General features: G+C 45.1%; 1 protein-coding gene across 5 annotated transcripts in view; it reads right to left on the reverse strand.

Annotated features, from left to right (window-relative positions):
* Positions 1 to 25,776, reverse strand: part of MARK2 (microtubule affinity regulating kinase 2) — a 104,723-nt gene that overhangs the window by 65,080 nt on the left and 13,867 nt on the right. The window contains exon 1 of one of the 5 annotated variants that reach the window (XM_077820987.1): positions 7,195 to 7,387. The exons of the other annotated variants lie outside the window; for them this stretch is intronic. Within the exon in view, the coding sequence (XP_077677113.1) occupies positions 7,195 to 7,230 (36 nt within the window). The 5' untranslated portion in view covers positions 7,231 to 7,387. Of the gene's footprint in view, positions 1 to 7,194; positions 7,388 to 25,776 lie in introns of those variants that run through there. 5 annotated transcript variants of the gene reach the window in all.

A 25,776-nucleotide genomic window follows, 5' to 3' on the forward strand; every position in this document is an offset into this window, starting at 1 on the left:
CAACAATGGCCATACTAAGTATAAGCTAAACTTATTTCAACCAGAACTGAGAACTGTAACCAATCCACTGATTTTTCACAGTAGGGACTCTGGATATAGACGAGTGACATTTGCAGAGGGGAGCAAAGCTAGTAAACATGTCAACACTGAGGTGGCTAAACAAGGATTTAGCCATTAATCTGGCTCAGGCCAAAGTGAGTTCAACTCTAGCTGGGAGTGTGTTGGGTTTGTCAGTTTCTGGTGTGAGAAGCTTCAGCATTGAGGGGGGTGGGGGAGAGAAGCTATTCCACAGTTGCTATTATTTGGCTAGGCAGCAATATGGACGCACACTGGACATCTCTAGCCATTAGAGAACATGGCTGTAGCTAACAGTTGTTCTCTCAACGTGAGCAAGTCCAGAATTTTACAGCCATACCAGGTTCTAAATCCAAAAGACCCTTGTTTAAACCCTCCGCACCTCATTTCAAACCTCGCCCAAGGACTCCTATTTGTATAATCCCCAAAGGAGCGTGTCTCATCTGTACTAGTGTATGTCACCCAGAATTACTTTAGAATCCTATATGAGTACTGCCCCAGGCACTGCACAGAAACAGTGAGACACAATCCCTGCCCTGAAGTGCTTACAATCCAAATAGACAATGCAGTCAAAGGGCGGGGAAGGGAAACAGAGGCACAGAGAAGCAAAATTACTTGTCCCTGGTCACATGGCAATTCAATGGTAGAACTTGGAATAAAAGACAGGTCTCCATCTCCTAGTCCAGTGCTCTTGCCTCTGGACCAAACTGCCTCCCCACTCTATATCATGACTGCTGTGACACTTGTCTGACATGCACCATCTTACACAAATCTTGTCAATTCTCCACGTTACTGGGCTCTCTGCAGGAGTAACTGGATGATATCAGGCCTGTGTTATATAGGAGAGTGCTTCTCAAGCTATCTGATGGGGGGGGACCGGCAATTTTTTTTTTCCCCCAATTTGCACGCAGACTGGTAGCCGATGGCTCGCAGACCATCACCGGTCCGCAGACCATCACTTTGAGTAGCACTGATATAGGAGATCAGACTAGATAATCTCCTGGTCCCTTCTAGCCTTAGCATCTAAACATGGATTCCTAGATTTTCTGGCACAGTGGTCACCAACCCGTCAATCGTGATTGACTGGTCAATCCTGGAGCCTCTGCCAGTCGATCGCGATCTCCAGGCCACTAAAAGTCCAGCGGCGCAGCCAGGCTGCCTGCCTGCCATGGCCCCACATCGCTCCCGGAAGCAGTTGGCTGCTGGCACGTCTCTGTGGCCCCTGGGGGTGAAGGGGAGGTGATTCCCGGACAATGGGAGCTGCAGGGGTGGCGCTTGAGGGCACGCGGAGACCCACTGCCCCCCTCCCCGCCACGGGCTGCTGAGATGTGCTAGCAGCCAGCCGCTTCTGTAGCAGTGTGGGGCCATGGCAGGCAGCCTGCTTGAGCCCAACTGCGCCGCTGGCCAGAAGCTGCCTGTGGTAAGCGCCTCCTGGTTGGAGCCTACACCTCACACCCCCTCCTACACCCCAACCCCCTGCCCCAGCCTGGAGCCCCCTCCAACACCCAAACTCCGTCCCAGACCCCTCACCTCCTCCTGCAGCCCAATTCCCTGCACCAGCCCCCCTTCCAGAGCCCACATCCCTCACTTCTGCACCCCAACCTCCTGCCCCAGGCTCAGCCAATGCACATCCCACAGTTGAGAATGTTACACTGATTTGTGACAATCCCTGAAGGGTTTTGGATCTAAACACCACAAATGACACTAATAAAAAGTAAAATTCATGAAATGTCCAGTGGATTCTATGAGATTAAGTGCAGTGTGACCATATGACCCCTGCATCCAAACTCCCTCCCAGAGCTTGCACCCCCCACACTTCTGCACCCCAACCCCCTGCCCCAGGCTCAGCCCAGAGCCCCCCCCACTCTCCGAACCCCTCAGCCCCAGCCAAGAGCCTGCACCCCCTCCCACCCCTCAACCCCCTCCTCCAGCCCAGTGAAAGTGAGTGTGGGTGGAGGAGAGCGAGCGACGGACGGAGGGGGAATAGAGTGAGCAGGGCAGGGCCTCGGGGAAGGGGTGGGGTAGATCCTGGGTTGATCTTAAATTGAGAAAGTGATCTTGTACATAAAAAGGTTGAAGAACATTGCTTTGGCATACAGTCTCTAGATGGTCCATGGTTCCTGCTCTAGAATTAGCAACATGAGACAGGCACCTGCCCATGATCCAGCTGCGGGGTACAGAATGCTCCTCAGAGTAGAGTTTACCTGCAGGAGGGACAGATTAAGTGGAGACAACAGTCTGAAATCTTTGTTGACTCACCCCACATGCTCAGCTCCTCTCTTGATGGAGCTTTGGCTGTGTTTGTCTTCCACGGTGTGGGCAAAGCGAAAAATCCCCATTTATGCAACACCCTCTTCCCAACCTTTGCACTTACTTAACCTTCCCTCCCACTTGGATCAAAAGGGAAATGAAGGCTTTGAGGAAGACTGCATTATAGCATTTCCATGACAGACAAACTCTCACCCAATATTGTCTGGAATGAATTGACAAGACAAGACTTAAGATGCAACTACTAGAACCACACAGTTTTTATATGACCAGCCTGGAAATATTTTATCCATGTCCTATCATAGGCTATGTAAAAAACACCATCCTTGGAACTACCTAAGCCCCTTACTTGTAAAATTCAGCTCTTATTTCATCCAGAGAACTCCAAGCACTTTACAAAGGAAAGTATGTATGATGGCCCTCAGTTTACAGACAGGGAAATTGAGGTATAAAGAAGAAAGGGAGTCCCATATGTCTTCCCTATTCACTGTACTGAGCCAGCTCTGCACTCATTCACCTAAACACATGGTTAAATGCTAAAGAAAATGCAGAGCTACACCATGGAGTGCCCAGCATAACGGACTCTGGTTGGTCCCTAGGCACTATAATAAACATGGTTACTAATAGCTAGCTACCATGTGGTATTAACTGGAAGAGATACTCTTGGTAAATCCCCAGCTGATCCAATCCAAGATATACACGGAGTATGATTTAGTGGTCAGCACACCACAGTAATGGAAGTCTGGACACCTGGGTTCCACCCTCAGCTCTGCCACCAATTCACTGCAATACCTTGAGACTTCTCTCTGTGCCTATAAATCTGTGAGGGAGGTCAGTGAAGTTGCTATGCTGGACCATAGGGAGCACTGTAAATTGCTTGTTCAAGGGCGCTACAGATGTGTTGAGTATTACTTATGGGGTGCTGTTCAGTATACATGGTGCTTTATGGACACAGGTCTCTGCCCCTCGTTAATAAGAGATGCTATCTGGCAACCATGTAAAGGCCAGAAGTATTTGGGCATAGGCACATGCTGATTAGTTAGAGCCACGGTGATAATTAGAACTGTGTACATTGGTACTCTAGGGCTAGCCCAGTTCCTTTGTTAATCTGGGGAGATACCAGTTGTAGTCAACAACTAACTGGTGAGGAGGCCAGGGAATGAAGGACAACTGCATATGCACCACTTAGTTGGCTGCAGACTGTGTGCCAGCAATATGGGAACAGGCAGCCTGCCAAGCCTGCAGCTCTCACTCTTGGATATTCACAAACAGACGCGGCAGAGGCATGGCAGCAAGAGAGAAATGTCAGTGTCACTTCTCACATAAGTCCACCTGAACATGGAGTCCCCAGTAGGCTGGGTGGGCAGCAAGTAAGAATCAGACATACCCTTGGTTCAAGATTACCCATTCCTCCACAGGCTAGAGAGAGGCAAGTATATCCTACTCTTGATGTGTAGGTTCAGTTTGTGCCAATAGCATTTCTCTTCTTGACGGCAACTTGTAAGATACCCAACGTGGTGGCCCCTGGAAATAAAACTTCCCACTGCTGCTTATGTATATAGCACCTGCTCTCCTGGAGGAAGGAAGTTTTGTGGCCTTACGAGGTGTGAACTCTGTGTAACCATCCGAAACTGCTTTGCTGCAGACGCTACTGTTGCACACATATTAAGACCAAGGAGTGTGTAGTCTTTTACAAACTTTAATGAAGCTTCTCGGCACTCTGGAAAGCCCAGAGCCTAGTAACCATATTGCCAATGGGTAAGCTAAGGCAGAGACGTGAAGCGACTCATTCAGCCTTACTCAGCAATGCAATGGAAGAGCTGGGGTTGGACTCTGCTGTCACCTCAGCACAAGAGTCCCAGAGCTGAGGCTAGAACCCAGGCACCCTGAGTCCCAGTCCCACCTTCTTCTAAGCTCTAGACCTTGTTCCCTCCCTTCAGAGTTGGGGATAGAACCCAGGCATCCTGACTCCCAGCTTCAACCACTAAGCTGTGCAGCCTCTGTTTGATGCAAGAACAAATCCATTTAAAAAACCAATGAAGTGATAACTGAAGTAAAAATGCAGAGCCAGCACTGCTCTCCTTAGATTGCAGCTCCTTGCTGTTTCCCTGGAAGGGATTCTGCATGAGTGTCTTTGGTGCACTGCAGACCAGACACCTAGAACAGTTTCTTAAGCATTACACTTGTCCTTAATGTGAAGTCAAGCAGAGGGCCAGAAGACAGACGGGTAGGATCACAGCACACAGATAACTATGAAGTGGCAGGAAGGGAATTTGGACTTTTTAAAAAACAACCTGAAATCTCAGTTCATGTTCCCCATTGTCAATGGCTCGGAAAAAAGGCATTCCACCTTGTAGCGCAGTGTAGCACTCCTAATCACGCAACCAGAACAACTGCACCTGCATCTCCTGCTGCCCTAATAACCAACCATTTGGGGAAACGTCCAGTGTTTTCCCATATACCAGTCACCTATTAGCTGAGGCACGCACCTGCTCACAGAAAACCAGTGCTGCAGCATAAGCAGTGCTAGAAAGAATGTGGAGCCTAGGAGGAGAAAGGGGAGCACAGAGTTGATCGAAGACAGCTCCAACCATACTGAAGTGTCCATGATCCCCTCCACACTTTCTCTTGGTACATTTTCCACATATAACCCCTCACCCCCTACTTCTCCCCCACAAAAGCCGTCAATGGATCTTCCAGCCTCATCACTTCAGCTACACTCTGCAACACTCCTACTAAGATAGCTTAACTCACCAGCTGATTGTTGTATCTCAAACTCCAACACCAACCGCATGGCTGGGAGATAACAGCGCTCACATGAACCCACGCAGGCACATTGTACTCAACTTGTTTACAGGCAAAAGGATTAAAAACCTTGGGGGGGGGGGGGAGGGAGAAGAGTGTTGGGAGGAGGGGAGACAAAGGAAAGTCAAATCCCACCATACAAGCCATTGGAAGCTTTAGCAAGAAAATACCAAGAGGGCCCCCTACTAAGAGATCTTTCCAAAGCATAAAGCAGATACCTATCACCAGCACTTACTAGTATGCCAGATGCTGCTTAAGACCAAGTGACCTTGGAGTTATTGCTAAGTTTTCACAGCTCCTTGTGCTAACAAAGCAAGGTTACTGGGAAGCAAAACATTCTTCAGCGATAACTTGAGTGAAAAAAGCAGCACTGGCCAAGCGTCAAAGGAAACAAAGCAGATATTTGTGCTGGCTAAAGTGACAAAGCCTGAGCTCCCTCAACTCCCATGGAAGGCAGAGGGACCTGCTGGTGCTCAGCACCTCTGCAAACCCAGGTCAGCATGCGTACCGAATGCCAGGAACGGCTTCCAATCACTATGGGGCATGGAGGCTGATACTACGCCAAAAGGGCCCCTGAGCAGTTAGAGCTTGATATTTAGACTGCAAGCTCTCCAGAACAGGGGCTGTCTCTCCTTACGTGTCTCGATGGCACCTGGTAAAATAGGGCTCAATCTTAGTACTAGGGTAGCATCTGCAAGCCCCAACTGAGATCAGGGTCCCATATTAGGATGTGCACTTTATTAATATTATGGCAGCATCTAAAGGCCCCAACTACTGTGAATGCAGACACCTTAATGGGTATCTGCAATCAAGGCCCTCAGGGCACTACTGCAGTACACAATAATTGGGGCCCCTAACCTCTGTTGAAGCTTCTAGGGAATATCATAGAACTATTACTACTAATGTGCACACCATAATGGGGGCCCTGATCTCAGTTGGGGCCTCTAGTCTCTACCAAAATAAACATAAGGAACAAACATAAAAATGCTGTGTTGTTGTAGCTGAGCTGGTCCCAGAATACAGGAGAGAAGGCGCGCGCGCACACACCCCTCTCTGGAACATGTTTACTGAGTCTCCTTTCAGAAGCAACATGGCCTAACACAGGAGTGAGCAAACTACGGCCTGCGGGCTGGATCTAGCCTGTCAGGGCTTTGGATCTGGCCCACAGGATTGCCAGCCCTGTGGTGCCGCGGGCCCCGCACTGCTGCTGGAAGCGGCCAGCACCACGTCTCTGTGGCAAGGGGGTCATCCTACAGAATGAGCATTCAAGGCGATATAGAAGGCCAAACCAGCCTTCCTAGGATCCTACCTTTTGACTCAAACATAACATTCACAGCATTAAGCCATCTCCCAAGTTTTGCACTATTGCAAGTGTGTGGATTATTCAACACCACCAAAATAACAAGGGGCCACACTCAGTTCTGCTCGTCAGACTACGGCATATATATCATCAATAAAAACAGCTAGAGATATAAAAAGCACCATTACTGTTGAGACTGCACATGCTCCTTGCTCAAAGACTCCCATTTGGCACCCTAATTCCAATACCCCTGAAGCTTTTCCCCTTGCAGCTCCTTTTATTATATCGTGATTTGAAGATTTCTTGGCTCCTAAGAACAAAAGGAGAGATGAGGGTGTGCTGTTTGTACTGGGCTAATTAGAGTCTTTAATGTCATTCTGGTCAATTAGATCCCCGAGCAAAGGGGGGTGGCAGGGAGATGGAGCTGGAATGAACAAAGACAACTGAAAAATGCTTACGCCAGGAAAGAAATAACTGGTTTAAAGAAACTCAGTGTCTCATCAGGGGTTCTAAGAATAATTCTGACACACCCAGCCTACACAAAAGCTAGGGTGTTAGTTACAGTCTTGTTACTGAGAAATCCCAGCTTATTTCAGAGACAAAAAGGCAACACACCTTGCTGCTCCTATCACTTCTCAGGAGGAGCTAGAATAGGTGCAACAGCTGCAGTCTGCAAACACCCAGCTAGATCCAAAAAAGCACTACAACCCTGAGATGGCAATTAACTACTAATCCCACATACTCACTAGCCCATTAATCTTCTTCCATATCGAGGCAGTCATCAGGAGCTGTTAGACAAGCTACCTCCCGATTCTCATGGCTGGTAACTCTGGTTCGTCCTAACTCCGGTTTGTCCCAACTCCATACGAGAACTGAAAGCTACTTCCCTATGCTGAGGCACCGCCCCTTCCTCCCCACCATGACATGGAGGAGAGGCAGGTTTACCCTTTAAAAAAAAAAAAAAAAGGAACTTCCTGCAGCTGGGCAGCACAGACCAAAAGCAGCTGCACCGTGAGAAACCTGGAAGCTGTGAAAATTAAACACACAGGGGAAAAACACACCCCATGATGGTGCTCTCTCCCCACCAGAAGAGGGCTGGCATCCTTCCATGAACTTAAGATACTACTACCGCCACAAAAATTATCAAGGAGGCGCTGTGATCAGGGCTGGGGCAGAACAGGAGGAAAGGGGGGACTTTGATCACAGGAGTGGGACTCAAAGATGGGTTGAGGAAGCACTGCAACTTAAGTGGTGCGAGAAAGTATTCCATGGTATCCTTGAGCAGCTAATGACCTAGCCTTCTAGAAGTGAAGAGCAATAAAAAGGGTGGACGCTCAGCACTTCTCTGAAAATTAGGCCACTCTAAAGCATCTTAAATTGGACACCCAAAATCACTAGTCACTTTGGCAAAATGTCAGCCAACAAATTCTGACAGCTGAAAACCAAACAAGGTCACAGTTGGAATGGTTATTTGGTAAGTGTTGGCAGTGTTCCCAGGGTTGTACACCACAGTTCCAGCCCCAAACAACTTAATCTCTAATTCTGTATTTCTTTGGGTCCCCTTGGTTAACACCAGCCTCCCCCATCACCCCTTTAGTTCACATGATCTTAGGTCTTATCCTCAGCAACTGCCATCAGCATAATTTCTTCCCATTTCATTCTCCCTCTTAGCTGAGAGTTCTGCCTAAAGTGCTTTCCCCACTTCTGCCTTTAGTTCTAACCTTCAAAGGATTTTGAGGAAGACAGTTTATCTGGGAGACATCACAGAAAGAAGCTTTTACAATATCAATCCCCAACCTGGAACAGTCATTTTAAGACTTCAAAAGCAGTTCTGGTCTTTGTTTTCAGACACAGGGAATTTCAAGAGAAGTGGCAATGGTTTCATTACAGGCTCCTCCAACCCATCCGCAATGACTGAGTGAGTGGCTCCCAAATACTTGCCCCTGCACATTCTTATCTGGGGCAGGCATTACCCAGAAAGGATGTGTGTGTGCAGAGTTTGCTTTCTCTCCCCAGCCACGCCCCTTTACTGAGCCAAAGGCCGTAATCTGAACAGAGATTATCTCGTCTGGTTCTAGACAGTGTTCCCCGGAGATCTGCCAAAACAGCTGGTTGCAAACTAATATCCTGCTCATTTGACCTCTTGGTTTAATTCCACAAGCTGCTGTTAAAAGCCAAACATTTGCAAGTGGCTCCAAATTCACCCTCCCTGAAGGCCGTGACACTAGCATTCTATACAGGATGCTACACTTCTCAACGATAGGGCACTAGGCTCAAAAGCAACACTGAATCATGGTGCTCCACGGAGTCCGCTTGATTTGTTCGAAAGCAGTAAACTATCCCCTTCCACCCCCATCACAGAGTCTTGGGCTGGGCCAATACAGCTCCCTTACACATGCTAGTACAAGATAGTCTAGATAGGTCTTTTCCATTCCTATGGTAGCCTCCTTTATACACACCCTACAGCCCATTAATACTCAAAGAAACTTGCCAACCCCTTTGACTGCTATGTCCTGTCTCATAACACTATGTTCTAAAGTGACTTTCACCAGAACATCTCAAATCACCTTTAGTCATTAAGCAAACCTCACCCACACCCCAAGAAGTAGGAATTAGCTCCATTTATAACATAAATTGATTCATGAACAGATTAAGTGGCTTGTTCCTATGGCTGATGGAAGGATGGCGCAGTGGTTAGGGACTTGAGACCCGGCTTCAATTCAATGTGCACCACAGATTTCCTGTGGAATTGTCAGCAGACAAGTCACTTAGTTTCTCTGCGCCTCACTTCCCCATTTGCACAATGGGGATAATAGCACTGTCATGCCTCACACAAAGGTTATGAAGATAAATACACAGTAATGGGGGCCATGTAAGTACCCAAAATAGAGTGAAAGATACATGAGGCCAGTGGTAGGACAGGGAATAGAACCCAGGAATCCTGATTCATTCATTGCTTGCTCCAGTTACCAGGTTCCAGCTATATGACAACCCCCTTGGAACATGCCTCAGTCTCAGCCATGAGATCTGACCAGCCCCTTGGTGAGTCAAAGAGGGCACAGCACATTTCAAATGAAAACCCTCTTGGAGACTGTGCATGCCCAGAGCCATATAGACTTAGTTTTATTGGCTGATCTTCAAAGCTACCATGTAACCGGAGACTGAACTTTGTGTTCTCCTCCCCTCTTCATCTCCTTTACAAAAACATGCTGAGGACACTTCTGCAGAGGGCTTAGCCTTCCTATTCTATTTCTGCCTCTCAGCAGGGAATGGCAATTTTAAAAGGTGTTCAGAAGGGCTGAACATCCGACACCTTTATGACAATGTGTCATCCCCCTACAATGGGATCCTGAATCAATTGTTCCTTCCCCTCCCCCTCCCCCCTGGAGCTTGGGAACAGGAATAGGGAGGTAAAGTACATTCAGTATTTTAAAGATAGGTTTTAAATTGAATCGTCACAAGAAACATTTGATTTGTGCCACTCTTTATGAAGAAGGTCTAGATGGTTTTGTCCCTTTAAAGAAAAAAAAGCCTGTAAAATTGTTATTTACATTGTGGTAGTGCCAAGAGGCCCCAGCCAAGACTGGGGGTCCTCCCGATCATGCCAAGCACTGCACAGACCCCCCCAAATAAGAATGACCCCATCATCATGCTGAGCACTGCCCAAGCACATAGAAAGAGACAGCTCCTGCCCCCAAGAGCTTACCATCTAAACAAAAGGAAGGATTATTTTTCCTCCATTTGACAGATGGGGAAACAGAGGTGCAGAGTGATGCGACTTTCTCAAGATCACACCAGGAATCTGTGGCACAGCAAGGAATTAAACCCAGATCTCCAGTGCTATTAATTATTAATATCTGTCTGGCAGTAGTGCTTAGGAGCCCCACTCATGGACCAGGATGACATGTGTCGATGGCTGTGCAGGGCCTAGCCCAATGCTTTCCGCAAGGCCATCCTTCTGGAAGTATCAAGTCTGATGTTTTCATTTAAAGACTCAGTGAGCGGAAGGGGCTGTCTCATGCATTTAGGGTGCTCTTTCAGTCTTTAAGGGGTAAAGAGAAGAAGGATGGTCCTGTGGTTAGGCCCTAGTCTAGCACTTGGAGGTCTCCATGGGTGACTGTCAGCAAGTCATATATATTATAGTCTGTGTGCCTTCCTATTCTATTTCTATATAACGGGGATAACAGTGCACTGCTCTACCTTACTGGGGAGGCTATGAGGATAAATACAGTAAAGATGGTGAGGTACTCAGCTGCTACAGTTTACACTTGAAGCAAGAGGAATAGAATTCATGTATCTTTTCTACCAAGTGTTTTAATGAATCACTCTCAAAAAACCCCAACACAAACAGGAGTTCTAAAAATTAAAGAAACATTTTCTTCTCAACGGTAGTAGGGTTGATGCTTCCCCAGGATTACAGCCTCACAATATGATGAGTTCTATAGCCAGCCATGGAGTCTTTTAGGCCAGAGATTTCAATATCAAAAGCAAATGGAAATTAGACCTTTCAGGCTATTTTTGTAAACCATGAAGGAACAAATAAAGGACACAAATATAATTCCTTCACCCAGCCCTCCTTCTAGGTTACTTTTCAAACTGATTTTTGTGTCAACTCTTACGCCTGCCCTCCTTAGGGCGTCGGTGTTCACTGCACTTTGTCCAGGTGAGAGGCAACGGGTCACAGATGAACTAGGATGGGTGCAAGCAATCACGCTGCAGCACCATACCGCAGCTACTCTGTGCTACTGGTGCTTCATTTCCTTGTGTGTTGCCAGGACTTCTGGGGGTATATCCCATAGTTCTCTATGCTGCAGCAAGCTGAGCTGCTCTGATTCTTTACCAGTGAATCAACAGAGTATCTGTCTGTCCTTCTGGGCAGACACGAGGAACTCTGGGAAGGCATGGGATGACTATGTGAATTAGCAGGTTACCAGCCCAAGTGAAAGCGGAACCTGGGCTCTAACCTGGATTATAACCACAGCCAGGAGTAGCCCAGGCTGAAAGCTCCACTGGGGTGCTTGTCTAAACTGAAGCAAGAGGAATGAGTGTGGATGGCAGGGGGCTTGGGGCAACCCCTGGAAAAGAGCCCAGTAATTGCAGCAAAGATAAACCCAAGGAGAGGATCACAAAGCACTTTACAAATGTTGGTTAATTAAATCTCTCAACATCCTGGGAGTGGCTAAATAGGATAAGCATATTTAAAACAAGTAAACAAGCAGCACTGGGAGGTTTGGTGAGTAACCACTTGTCCACATTCCCATCCACACAGCAATTTAGCCCAGCTCAAGTAGCTACAAGATTACTAACCCAAATGCCCCTCCCCCAAAAGTCATACAGCAGAAGTTTAACTCTGTACAGCTGCAGATGAAAATGGTGAAGAAAGGAAGGAACTGACTAAGCACTCAATAACGTGGGAAGTTTCAACCTACTTGCCCAAGGTGGTAAATGAGACCAGGCTTAAAACGTGAGCAGACCAGCCAGACAGGTACTTTCAAAACACAAAAAGGACAGGAGTACTTGTGGCACCTTAGAGACTAACAAATTTATTAGAGCATAAGCTTTCGTGGGCTACAGCCCACTTCATCGGATGCATAGAATGGAACATATAGTAATATATATATATACACACACACACACACACACTTACAGAGAAGGTGGAAGTTGCTATTCAAACTGTAAGAGGCTAATTAATTAAGATGAGCTATTATCAGCAGGAGAAAAAAACTTTTGTAGTGATAATCAAGATGGCCCATTTAGACAGTTGACAAGAAGGTGTGAGGATACTTAACTTAGGGAAATAGATTCAAAACACAGGCAATCAGAACAAATCTCAGCTGACTGGGGAAACAAAAACTGTTCTGGAAACAGATGGGACCTAGCAACATTACGTTCAGCTCCTTGGGAGAATCGATTGAGGGGGCATTTGGATTTCTGAACAATTCTTCCTCTCCTCAGCAGACAGCCTATGGAGGTGGCTTCCGGAAACTCATAATGATCGTTTTGGTTTCATAACTTGTGATTGAGTAACCAAACTGACAAGATGTTCAAAAGGAGAGTTTTATAAGATCCCAGTATACTAGTGCATCTGTTTGAGGGTCTCATTGAATTATACAAGGGAGCAGCTCATTCATTTTATTTTAGACCTAGTCTACACTACACAGTTAGGTCGACATAAGGTAGCTTACGTCAACCTAATTATGTCAGTGTACACACTACAGCCTTGTCCTGCCAATGTCAGTGCCCTAATACACAGCCATAACTCCACCTCCATGGGAGAGGCGTAGCATTTATGTTGGTGTAGTTAGGGTGATGCAATGTCTATGTAGAATCGGCTGTTGGCTGTCTTGTCCCCACTCCCAGCCAGGCTGTTACCCGGAGACTCCCCGCACAGGGAGGCAAGAAGCCTGGGCAGCTGTTTCACTCACACACACACACACACACCCCCACACCCACTCCCAGAGTGGGGAGCATCCTGGCTCTTAGTAGCCCCCACCCCCCTTCAGTCAGTGGAAGCGCTCCTGGTGAGGATGCGCACCACCAACAGAAGGAGGGTGGTGTGGACATCAGCCACTGCAGTGGCTGTAACTCAACCTAATATAGGTTGACTTAGGGCTGTAGTGCAGACATGCCCATAGATACTTATCTGGCATCCATCACAGTAGTAGCTGAGAGCCTCAAAATCTTTAAAGCATTTATCATCCTCAAACTGCCGTGAGGTAAGGTAGTGCTATAATCCCCATTTTACAGATGGGAAACGAAGGCACAGAGAGACTATGCAATGTTGCCCAAGGTCACACAGGAAATCTGGGCTGGGAGCACTCTACCTCTCATTTGCCCTTGGTGCAATGGTCTGCTGCAATACAGACTCTCTCCAAGACATGCAAGGAGGGAGGACTTAGCTCAAAAATTATTTTGGGCAGCACATCTAGAGACTAGATCTGCACTCACAGTGGGGGAGTTGTACCAGTATAACTAGACCAGTACAGTTAAGCGATGCAACTTGTGTTGAGACAAGACCTAAATGCAGTAACTCCATAACCCCAACTTTGCCATTTCCTTCACCTTTTTTTTTTTTTTTTTTTGCTTTATCTCAACCATTTCCAGCTTTATACTAGGAACTCTCTCTTCCCTAGTCTCTATAGTCTAGGGCTTATTTAAGGATTTTTAAAGTTATTCCTCCAGAGTTATCCAGAATTCCCTATGGGATGCTGGCCTCAGGATGTATTCCTTTCAAAAGATTTATCCTCCGGGGTGTTTGTAACTGTGCCCATGGTGGCTCCTCCACTCACCTCCAGTCTAAATGAAGGCCAAAATAATCTGGACCCATCGCCTTCCTCCCCTTAAAAAACAAACAAAAAAAAAAAAACAATACTCAAGAGAAAGCCTGAGGAGCAAAGTGAGGTTTCCATGTGATCATTCCAGTACTGGCCAAGGGGCTGCCTCAGTGGAAGACTGGAAACCCTTCTTTCCCCTCCCCCCTCCACATTTCCATAAGGCACCTGCTCAACTAAGCAGTATTACAGGGAGCGGGGGAGAGGAGGACAGTTTCCTGCCTCTCCCAAGAGGACAGAGTGCAAACCCTCTTAAAACACACTTGTATGTAAATTAAGAGCCTTTTGACTGTAGTGCCCTGGGCCTCCCTCCATCCCTCCTGGGTCTGGGCAAGCTGCATAATCCTTTTGTAAATACTCTTTCAATTTGCTTTTGACCCTACAATTCTTTCAGGCATCTGCCTTTTTGTTGTTGTTGGTCAATCAATTCCAACACAATATCCCACTGTCCTAACAAACAATTGATTCCATCCAGTGCAGCAACTAAAAGCAGTTTGCTCTCCATTTAGATGAGCCCTGGGCCGGCTGTTTCCAACCCAGGATATCCCCATCGGGAAATCTGGACTGGGGGACCCAAAATATTAATTGCTTAAATTCTGGAGGTACAATCCACTCCAATCTCAATTTGCTACAGTGTTTGCTTCCTCCTCTGAACATTCTACATTGTTGTTGCATGCTGTTCCATCATCACTCTCTCTCACTCTGGAAATGGCTGCATTGTATGGGGTTAGTGGCGAGGAATTGTGAAGTGAAATACTACACAAATACACACACACACCCCCTTTATTTCATCTGGTTGTGGTGAAGTTTAGTATATTAGCAAGATCCCTTTTAATCCAAGCATCTCAAGTAGTATTACCAGCACGGGATGAAGACTGGACCAGAACCCCAAAATACCTGTGTTTTAATCCCAACTGTGACACAGGCTCCATCAGTGGAGTAGGCAAATCATGCCACCTCTAAGCCGCAGTTTCCCCATCTGTAAAACAGGGTGTCTACCTACTACATTACAAGAAGTAGGAGGACATTTGAAAAGCTAAGTGCATGGCGTAGGGCTGACCCATTGGAAACATTCTAAGATATTTTGACAAAAAAGTTTTCTGCAAAACGTGTGTTCTTTCAATGGAAAATTTTTATTTTTGGGGGGGAGGCGGGGTCAAAAACTGAACTGCCTAAACACTGAAATATTTTATTCTGAAATGCTACTGTGATGCCTTCTGGGAGTCATAGTTCAGATGCCTCATTCCCCCATTCTCCTCTATGGGCCAGGCTCCCTATCTGGGCTACATCTTCATGTTGCCCTACAGCCACGACTCCCATGATGCACCCCTTCCTCTCACCAAAAAGGGAAGGTAATGCATCATGAGAGATCTATAGAGGAGCATGAGGAATTCAAACTATAACTCTGACAAGGCAACATGATGACATTACAGAATCAAAATATGTAGTTTTTATTTCTTGCCAAAATCTTGAAATTTTCAGAAGAACAAAATTTTCCAACCAGCCCTGATATGAAGTATTATGCCCTGGATTTGTCTCAGCCTCCATGATTTTTTTGCAAGCACCATATGTTCGCTCCAATTACATCAGACACAAAAAAAATCAGGAAATCAGGTATCCTTCCATCTGTGCTAAGCAGTAATAAATCCTCACTCTCTTCAGCGGCTCCTCTGTCCCCAGGTGCTTTGAGAGCAAATGATTTGTTCTAATCTTGCAACTGTAATTCTCAAAACAACAGACAATTCTGGAAATGAGACTAGTTTCTCTACAAGGCTTTTTGGATTTTGAGAACATAGCTCCAACCAATGGAGGTTTTCAGCAGCTCATTTTCCATGAGACAAGAGACACAGTGAGGACTGATTTTTATATTCTGCCTTCTCTCCCCAAAATCCCCAAAGCACTCAACAACTTTTTAAAGAAGTGGATGAGAAGGTACATACACAGGAAGCACTTCACCAAGGAGCATGAAAGGTGTTGTTCAAAGAGCAAAGATTGTCACTCACTGTGTGTCTGTACAATGGCTAGCACTGGGCCTGTATCTTTCTTGGGGCACCCAGGTGCTACTGTCCTATAAATTAATAATAAAGCTGTCAATTAAATGTACCCACCTTTGGTGTGTCATGCTGCAGCTGTTTACAGCAATGCTACCAACCATTTAGGACTGGAAAGGAGGATAACCATACCATTCCAAGGGGAGTCTATCTGTGGGTTTTTATACTGCTGCCTATCACCATATTATCTGAGCACCTTCCATGAATTTAAGGTAATAAATTATAATTATCCAACCAAAACAATTGCCAAGTCACTGGGACTATAGGCTCCTCCTTTGGGAGAAAGCCATGAGATTCCAAGAGTCATACAGTGTGCCTATCCAAGTACTAGCCACATGGAACACATTCATAGAAACATCTTGAATTAAAATCAAGTTGACATTGGGTCAGCAAAAAACATCAAAAATTTGAGGGCACAAGTGCTCCAGACCTCACATTTTTAAAGTGTCACAAGAAGAGCATCAATGAGTTAACACAACATGGAGTCCTAAGCAACTAAGAAATGCACAGACTGCGGTTTGTTTTTTCAAATGAGCCATGCAGCATTGAAACCATACAAGCATTGTTTTTCTACTAGGCTAACTGCACAGAAAGCTGATAAATATTATCTGGACAAAATTACAAGCAAAGGGGGGTATTCCATAATTTAAATATCTACAAGAACAGAGGAATCTATTCAGAGCCTAAATGGTTTATTTAAAAAAAATGCCTAATGAAACTTTAACATCTAGTATTTGACACTTCATCATTAAGGGATTGGTTTTACAGCTTGTATTCAGTTGGATATTGGCAGAATGCCTTATCTGCTGTAATTCACAAGCATTTTTTTCAATGTTTCAAATGGGGTGGGTTTAAAAAACATGTTTAACAGTATTTCTTATTTTTAAGGATTATTCAAAGAGGTGAAAAAAAGAGGCTTTTATGCCAAAAAACTACTGTGGTAACAAGGCAAAGGCACAGCTTACCATATGGTTTAAACTACATGGGACTGAACTTAATTTAGAATGTAATTGCTTTCTGCAATAAATGAAATATGAATTATTGGGACACGAGTTCACTGAAGCATGTGTCCAAAACAGTCTTACCCCAATCTACTTGTCAAACACCGAGTCAGACCAAAACAAAGGGCTGTCACCTAATCAATTAGCATCCATCCCTTTCCAAGGGCAAGATCAGAGTAATTAAGTCAAAGATTTTCCTCCCAAGAAATTCATGCAGTACTGAAGTGCTAAACCACCAAAGGCAACCCATTAAAGATGTTGTTTTCATTAGCAAGAATAGCACAGCAACCTGCATTCTACAGATAATACAGCAAAATGAGCTAGTCTTTCCCAAGAACTACCTTGCCTTAGAGAAACATCTGAATTTAGCAGCTGGTTCCCTCACTGGTGTCTCAAGGGGCATCTTAGAAATTAGAAAATCCACTTCAAAGATGAAGAAAACAAAACATATGAAGAAATAATTCTTAAGGAATCGCTGATTGCCAAGTTCTGAAATCAGCCAGAGACCTGCTTCTGTCAGAGGCTGATTTCTAAAGGCCTAGCCATGCTACAAAGCAACTAAGCCAGGGCCTCCTGTATCAACTAACCCCTTAACCATGCTCCATAACTGGGCTAAAGCCTAAGAGAGAGATGAAACCCCGTCTTCACTGTGAAATCCAACTGTGTCAGAATCAAGTTCCATGACTCAATTATTATTACAGAAGTGCCCAGAAGCCTCTATCAGGACCACATTGCGCTAGGAGCAGTACAAACATGTAGCTAAGCTCTTTAAACAAAGGGTGTGTCTACACTGCCCATGTTACAGCGCAGCCGCAGCAGCGCTGTGACATGGGCAGCATAGTCACGCTTTATCGCCGGGGGGGAGCTTTCCCGGCAATAAAAAAAAACACCCGAACAAGTGGTGGTAGCTTTATCTCCCAGCGATAAAGCGCTGTCTATACTGGCACTTTTCAGTGCTAAAACTTGTGTCGCTCAGGGTGTGTTTTTTCACACCCCTGAACAACTAAAGGTTTAGCACTGAAAGTGGCACTGTAGACACAGCCAAGGACTATTTCAGTGTAAGGGCTTGTCTACACCACGCAGCTTTTAGCGACAAGGCTGTGTTGACATAGCCTTGTCACTAAAAGTCAACATGTGTAAAGGTTCTGTTGGCACTTTCTAGGCACTTTTGCCGACAAAATACTTCCAGTCCCACGAGTGGCATTGGCTTTGGTCGGCAGGATAGCACTTCTGCCGACAAAGCCACATTCACACTGCCACTTTTGTCAGCAAAACTTTTGTCTTTCATGGGTACCTTAAAAAGTCCCGTCCCCCCCTCGCAAAAGACAAAAGTTAAATACCCATGAAAGACAAAAGTTTTGTCGACAACCTCACAGTGTAGACAAGCCCTAAGTGTACTTTAGTGTGGACTGGCCCCTGCAGGTAACTTACAAGCCCCAAAATATTCTAGAAAGCCCAAGTGCTTACTTGTGCTGTTAGGGAAGAAGCCCAAAATCGACACAGTAAAAACACAGAGCTAAAGGCCTGGTCTACACTGGGAAATTAGGTCGGTATAACTAAGTCACTCAGGGATGTCAAAAAGCCACACCCCTAAGTCACACAGTTAAACCAACCTAACCCCCGGTGTAGATAATGCTAGATGGACAACAGAATACTGCTGTCAACCGAGGTACCACCTCTTGATGAGGTGGATTACCTACGCCAATGGGAGAACCCCTCCCATCAGCATGGGTAGCATCTTCACTGAAGTGCTGCAGTGGCCTCGTTGTAGACAAGCCCTAACACTGCAAGGACATTATCTTTTAAGCAGTATGTACAATACAATATGTAATTTGAAGCGAAAGCTAAGAAACATCCTCTTTCAACATAGTATTTCTTCTTCCGCACACAGTAGCTTGACAAATCTAGTATTTTGACCATAAGAAATTATACTAAAACCCCAAATGCCTTTTTCTTCAGCTTTCTGAAAGCAGCCTACACAGACTTTTTTTACCCAGAGCTGACACTACACTACATAAGGACTCTACTATACTATACAAGGTCACCTCAACTAAATAAAATTGGATTACAAGGCAAGATGTCACACGCTCTTACATTCACATTTTCCGTGTAGTGGCCAAATGTAGCCAGATAATGCACTGGCACACCTCATCTCTTCTCCATATTACGGTTTTGTCATCACTATAAAAAGGGTTTGTCCTTAACTCGTGTAAGTAAAATACATGTGAAGACAAGATAGTCTGTAGTTTTAATATGAGTTAGCAGGTTAGGGTAAAGATATGGGGGACACCAGGATGACCCCAACCTGCTCACTCATGTTAAAAACCACGAACTGTCTTGAAGTCACTAGAATTTTACCCCATGTTAGCTAATACAAGTTAAGGACAAATCCTTTGGGGGAAGGAGGGGCCTAAAGAAGATACACCCTAGAGGGGAACTTAGTTTAGGTTAGTCGTAAAATTTACATTTTTATTTTAAAAAGTTTTTAAAATAGTTCTACTCTTAAAGCAATTCAGTTAACACAGGTGCCTTCCCACCAGCATCACAAACCCAATCACAGCATTCTCATACTGTACCAGAGCCAGAAAGTGAAAACTGGCAGTAAGAAGTGAAAATGACTCATCTGTTTTAATTGTCCAACATGTGTTAAGTGCAAAAAGTAAACAGCATGGATGGTAAAAAAAGTAAATTAGCTTAACAGTGAAATAATTTTTTTAAAAAAAATTTAAGTAGAGCAGGAAACAATTTTGTAAACATCGATTCTGATTAAAAACAGGTCACTCAAAGTGCGTGTTCAGAACTGCTAAAGTTTCTGTCACAAACCAGAACTCTGATCCTACAACCAGATCCATGGGCCCATAGGCACTCCCTGCAGGATTGGGGCCACTGATTTGGTTTTCATTCCAATAGGAATCTGCACTAATTCCTGTTTGTTCTAACTCTGTCAACTGTTGAGTTTAATGAACACTGCAGAATCCTAAGAAACATAAGCTAGATGGAGCATGTTTAGCAGCTAATGAATAAAGGATACACTCCCCAAAACTCTCCAGTCTAATGAGGCACCGTCTACATAGTGTTTGTATCCCTCTAGGGTGAGATTTTTACCCCAATCTAATTACACCAGTACAAGCCCTAGTGTGGATGCATCCCTTCCAGCATGGGAATAGCGACACCAAAATAAAGGCAACTCATACTGGTATAACGACATACATACTGCAGGGAAGGGGTTGTTGTATTGATTTAACTATCCCAGTGTAGTTCAGGTAGTACAGCTTGTATACAGACAAGCCGTTAGTAAGCACAGCTCCAAGCCCACTTCACAAAAGCCACAAGCCAAAGCACCAGAAGTTCTCTGAACCTGAACTCCAGTGGGTGTTTGTCATTCAGAGCAGAGTCAAATGCAAGCACTCAGAGTTTTAAAAAGAGAACAAAAGACAGATGGGAATAAAAATGGGCAGCTTCCAAAGGAGGCCTCTGGAATCCAGATAAACCATGTCATGTGCGACCAAGCACAGATCAGACAGAAGTCAGGGTACTGGATTTGTCATGCAGAAAAAACAGCTAGAGGGCCAACAGACATTTCTAACTTGGGCCCCAGTCGCCATTTATCTCAAGTGCACAGAGTGCCAGGGAGAGGTTTCATGCACCATGGACATTTTCAGCATTAGGTGGTGATAGGAAAAGTCTCTCATGATTCCTAGTTTGTAGTGTACTTACAGGAACTGGGGCAGGGGTGCGTGTGTCAATTCCCTTTACTGTTTCCAGATTAAAGGAATATTTGACATTTCTATAGCACCTTTTATCTGAGAATTTCAAGTGCTTTACAAACATTAACCAATTCTCAACTGCACCAAGAGGAAGCCAAGGATAGGTCCCACTTTAAGGGCAGAGAATGGAGAGAGGGGTGAAGCATCTTCCAAGGTCAGACAGCAAGATGGAAATAGAACCTAGGAGTCCTGGCTCCGCCCCTTCTTCTAGCCTTGGGAAAACACTCATTTTCCAAGACCATTTAGGAACAGTCTGCAAAACAGCAAACACTCAAAAGGATCAGCCCAGAATATTGCTGACAGAGCAGCATTTGGACTCTGTATCATTAGTGGCACTTAGAAACCCCAACCAAAAACTGGAGCATCCTCTCCCGACTGTGCCAGGCACCACATGTACAGAGAGACAGTCTCTACCCCAAAGAGATTACAACCCAAATAGACAATGGACAAGAGGAACAGAGGCACCCTGCAAGTCAATAGCCGAGCTGGGTAAAGAACCCAAGCTCTCCTGATTGTCAGTCCAGTATCCTATACATTATTATTATTAATAATATCTGGTTCTTATACAGCATTGTTCATCAGCAGATCTTAGTGAGCTTCACAAAGGAGGCAAGTATCACTTTCCATCTGTAAAGTGGGAATAAACAGGGAAGTGAGCTGCCCAGTGTCATCCAGCAGGATAATGGCAGAGCTAGGAATAGAACCCAGGTCTCCTGAGTCCCAGTCTAGTGCTCTATCTACTAGGTCACGCTGTCTTCCAAGCTGTGTAACCTGAAGCTTCAGCCCTAGTTGGGTTCTCTGCCTCCTGCTCTTAATACAGTGATTAAAACAAGGGACTAGGAGCAAATTTCTATTCCCAGCTTGGTCAATGATTTGCCCATGGTTACAGTGCAAGTCATTTGCTCTGTGCCCCATTTGGGAAGTAGGACTAATACTGATCTACCACGTGTGAGAAAGCTGAGACGGTTAATGCTTGGAAAGTGCTTTTCAGTTCTCAGATAGAAAGTGCTTGACTATGTCCACCTTGCATTTCTAAACACAGCCCACCCCCCAGCTCTTCACTTCATTGCTTGGGCACTGGCAGCACAGCTCTGAGAATGAACTTTGTAAGCAAACTAAGAATGAACACAAAACATTACTTGTACATGGATCCAACATAGCTCATTCGCATGATTATGTCTCATGCTTCATTTTCCAACAACAGTGGTAGATTGGTTAAGGCAACAGATATTTAGAATCCAGAGGACTCTCCACAACACACTGTTACAGTATTTAAGCTCAGATGAATAGTACCTGTGAAATACTCAGGTGCTGCTGTTATGAACGGATTGGATTGTGGGGCAGAAATAGGTTGTTAAACAGCAGTTTTAAAAACTAAGGGCAGGTCTATACTACAGCCAGAATCCACGCCCTGAGATCGATCCGCTGGCGGTCGATTTAGTGGGTCTAGTGAAGACCCGCCAAATTGACCACAGATCGCTCTCCAGTCGACCCTTGTACTCTACCCCCAAAGAGAAGAGTAAGGTAAGTCAACGGGAGAGTGTCTCCCATCGACCCCCCGCGGTGCAGACCCCACAGTAACTCGACCTAAGGTATGCCGACTATAGCTACATTATTCACGTAGCTGGAGTTGTGTAGCGTAGGTCAACTTACCACGCAAGCGTAGACATAGCCTAAGTACTCCCTATCACAGGTGTGAACATTCATCTACGATTAGCATTGTGGTAGGGCCTAAGGGTCCCAGTTATGGACCAGGACCCATTGTGCCAGGCGCTGTGCAAACACAGGAGAGAGATGGTTCCTGCCCCAAACAGCTTACCATCTCTATTGACCAGCAGGACACAGAAATATGAATCCTCGACATACCAGCCAAGAAAGGAATCAGAAAAGTTAATACAGCCAAACCTCGCAATAACGCGCCCCGTGATAACACGAATTCAGATATAACGCGATCATAAATTGGCTCCCCTTTAAGGCTGTAATACTGTTCACCTTTTGCCAGAATACTTTTTTTTTTTTACGAGATTTATAAATAAACCGTGTTCTTCCGGTCTTATAGAATAAAGTGATTCGTGGCCATCGCACTTAGTTCTCGGGTTGTACATGAGCATGGTGTTTGCCTATGAACTTGTTATTCATTTCCTATATTTTTAAAAATATTTTACTGTTATGGATACGCCAATTTGCAAACAAGTCATTTTCTGCCCAAGAGAAATTGTACATCCTGGATCAACTAAAGAAGGGCAAACAACAAACTCAGCTTGCTAGAGATCTAGGAATTAGTGAGTCCATTCTGCAAGAGTGGAAAAAAGAAGAAAAGCTCCGTAGCCAACCCTGCATTCTTGAAGGGGAAACTGGTTTACAGCGTAAAAAGGTCAAGTTTGCTAATGACAAAAGCCTAGATTCAACCTTGTACAAATGGTTTGTCCAGGCTCGCTCAAAAGGAGTTCCCATTTCTGGCCCTATTCTGAACGCTCAAGCAGAGAAATTTGATCGCCTTATCAATGGAAATGAATCCAAATTTAAGGAGAGTAATGGCTGGCTGGACAGATTCAAGAAAAGGCACACTATAAACCAAGTTCTTGTGCCTGGGGAAAATCTGCTCTGCTGATAAAGAGGCTCCCGACTCCTACCCAACTGACCTTAAAAAGTTGCTGGAGGAAGGTTGCTACACAGCCGATCAAGTTTACAACTGCGACGAAACTGGTTTATGCTTTAAAATGTTACCCAATCGTAACCTCGCAACCAGGGCTGATAGTCACAAACGAGAAGGTTTTAAGCAGAGGAAGCACCGAGTCACTCTCTTGTTTTGCGTCAACAAGTCTGGCAGTCACAAAGTCAGACCTCTGATCGGAAAAGCAAGGTCTCCCAGATGTTTTCATCATGTTAATATGAAGGCCCTTCCCTTTGAATACACCAACAGCAAGAATGCATGGATGAATAGTTCCATATTTGAAGACCAGTTCCATAAAACTTTCGTACCAGCCGTTCAGGCTCATTTGCGAAAACTCAAGCAGGAGCAAAAAGCTCTCTTCTTGCTGATAACTGCCCGGCCCATCCCGCAGTGGAAAATCTTGTCAGTTGTGACGGCAAGATTAAAGTCTCTTATCTCCCAAAGAACAATGTGTCAGAAATCCTGCCACTGGACCAAGGCATCATATTGGTATTTAAGCAAAACTATCATCGTGAAACGATCAAGCGGATGGTAGCAGATAACAACTTCTCCATCGACACATCACCAGCGTCACTCAACTTGAAAGAAGTCTTTCACCTTGGCGGGAAAGCCTGGGATGCTATCTCTGCACTTTGCATTGAACAATGCTGGATAAAGGGTCTTCGTCCAGCTTTTCCATCATCTACACACGATGATGGTAACAATGACAAGCCTGAATTTACAAGATTCACTGAAGATGACGTACGTTTAGCCGAAGAAGCACTCAGAGAATATGAGCACAGTCATCATGATATCCTCAACTGGTTTTCAGCAGATGACATCTGCCCCATATAGGAACACATCTCAGATGACGAAATTGTTGCAAATGTCAGCAAGAAGAATGAAGCTGCACCACCAGAGCCCGAAACCAGTGGCGCTAATGACGACGATGATGATGGCACCTCAACTCCCCCACCAAAAGTGTCCAAGGCAGTAAAGCACCTAGAAGCCAGTTTGAGGTGGCTGGAAACTCAAGATGTGGACAGCGTCAAAATCCTCCAACTCAGAAGCATTCTTGACTTTGCTAGAACAGTCCGCAGCAAATAAGCAGACCACACTAGATAGCTTTTTTAAGAAGTGATGAAATTTAAAATTATGGAGTCATGCAACCAGATTGACTTTGCACTCTGCACAATGATTAGTAGAGTCAATTTCACATGTTTCTTTCATGTACATGTAATTAAATTACTACTTTTGGGTTTAAAACACACTGGGATAACTGTTGGGGTTTTTTTTACAAAACAAACTGACCAGCTTGAAATAGTAAATTTTCTTAACCCTGCTATAAAGTGACCCTGCATTTATCACGAACGAATTTTTTGGACTCCAATTATCGTGTTATAGAGGGGTTTCACTGTATTTGTATCAAAATAGCATCTACCTGTCCCAATCTAGATCAAGACTCCAAAGTGATAGGTGCTGTATGTACAGAGAGTATGGGGCAGCAAGGGCTAAGCTTATATCTAAATCAACAAGACAAAAGAATTACTACTCACATTTTACAGATGGGGAATGGAGACACCCAGAGATAGATGAACTCAAAAACATGCAGGGGGCCTGGGACAGAGGCAGGAATTGAACCCAGATCCCCTGAGTCTCAGTGCCATGCCTTAACCACAGTCCCATTCTTCTCTCTATGGCTTAGTTTAGACCAGTGGCTCTCAAACTTTTGTACAGGTGACCCCTTTCACATAGCAAGCCTCTGAGTGCAATCCCCCCTTATAAATTAAACACACTTTTTAATATATTTAACACCATTACAAATGCTGGAGGTAAAGCAGGGTTTGGGGTTGAGGCTGACAACTCGCAACCCCCCACATAATAACGTCCCGACCCCCAGTTTGAGAACCCCTCCAGCAAAGGTCTAACTTCACACCAAGCTCTGAAAACTAACAAATTTAGGCTCTGATCAAATAATGCCATAGCCAAGAAGGTAACAAATGCATGCCTAGGGACTTGCCAATGGAAGGATCTCAGCTGAACCATGATGGTAGGTGGCAAGACCTGCCCAAATAAAAAGGAAGACACCTAATATTTAGCTGGAATTAGCTCATGTAACTTAGATCTAACCTGGCAAAGTCTGTTACCTTGCATGCCTTCAAACACCCATCTCCTGGTGAGACATGAAGCCCACTAGTGTCCCCCTCAGCTGGCAACAAAGCAACAAAGAGCCATTATGACAAGCTACTAGAAAGCATCACACACTGAAGAGGGGACAGCGATGCCAGGGTCTTGTCTATAATGGGGTAGTGTCCAGCCCTTCCCTTTGGAAGGCCTGCCGCCACCACTTCTGTTCCACCAGCCAGAAACCCAGTGACTGGGAAAATAGAATCCAACAGTACCTGCAGTCACTGCACTATTTCTACTAATCTCCCAAAGTTCAAAAGTGCCCCCTTCACTGGGATGGGAATTATCACCAGAAATAAGTTAAAGGGACAACACCACATACTGAAGGCCTGAGCATA

Source organism: Eretmochelys imbricata, chromosome 7 (genome assembly GCF_965152235.1).
Source record: "Eretmochelys imbricata isolate rEreImb1 chromosome 7, rEreImb1.hap1, whole genome shotgun sequence".
In the NCBI taxonomy this organism is placed as follows: domain Eukaryota; kingdom Metazoa; phylum Chordata; order Testudines; family Cheloniidae; genus Eretmochelys; species Eretmochelys imbricata.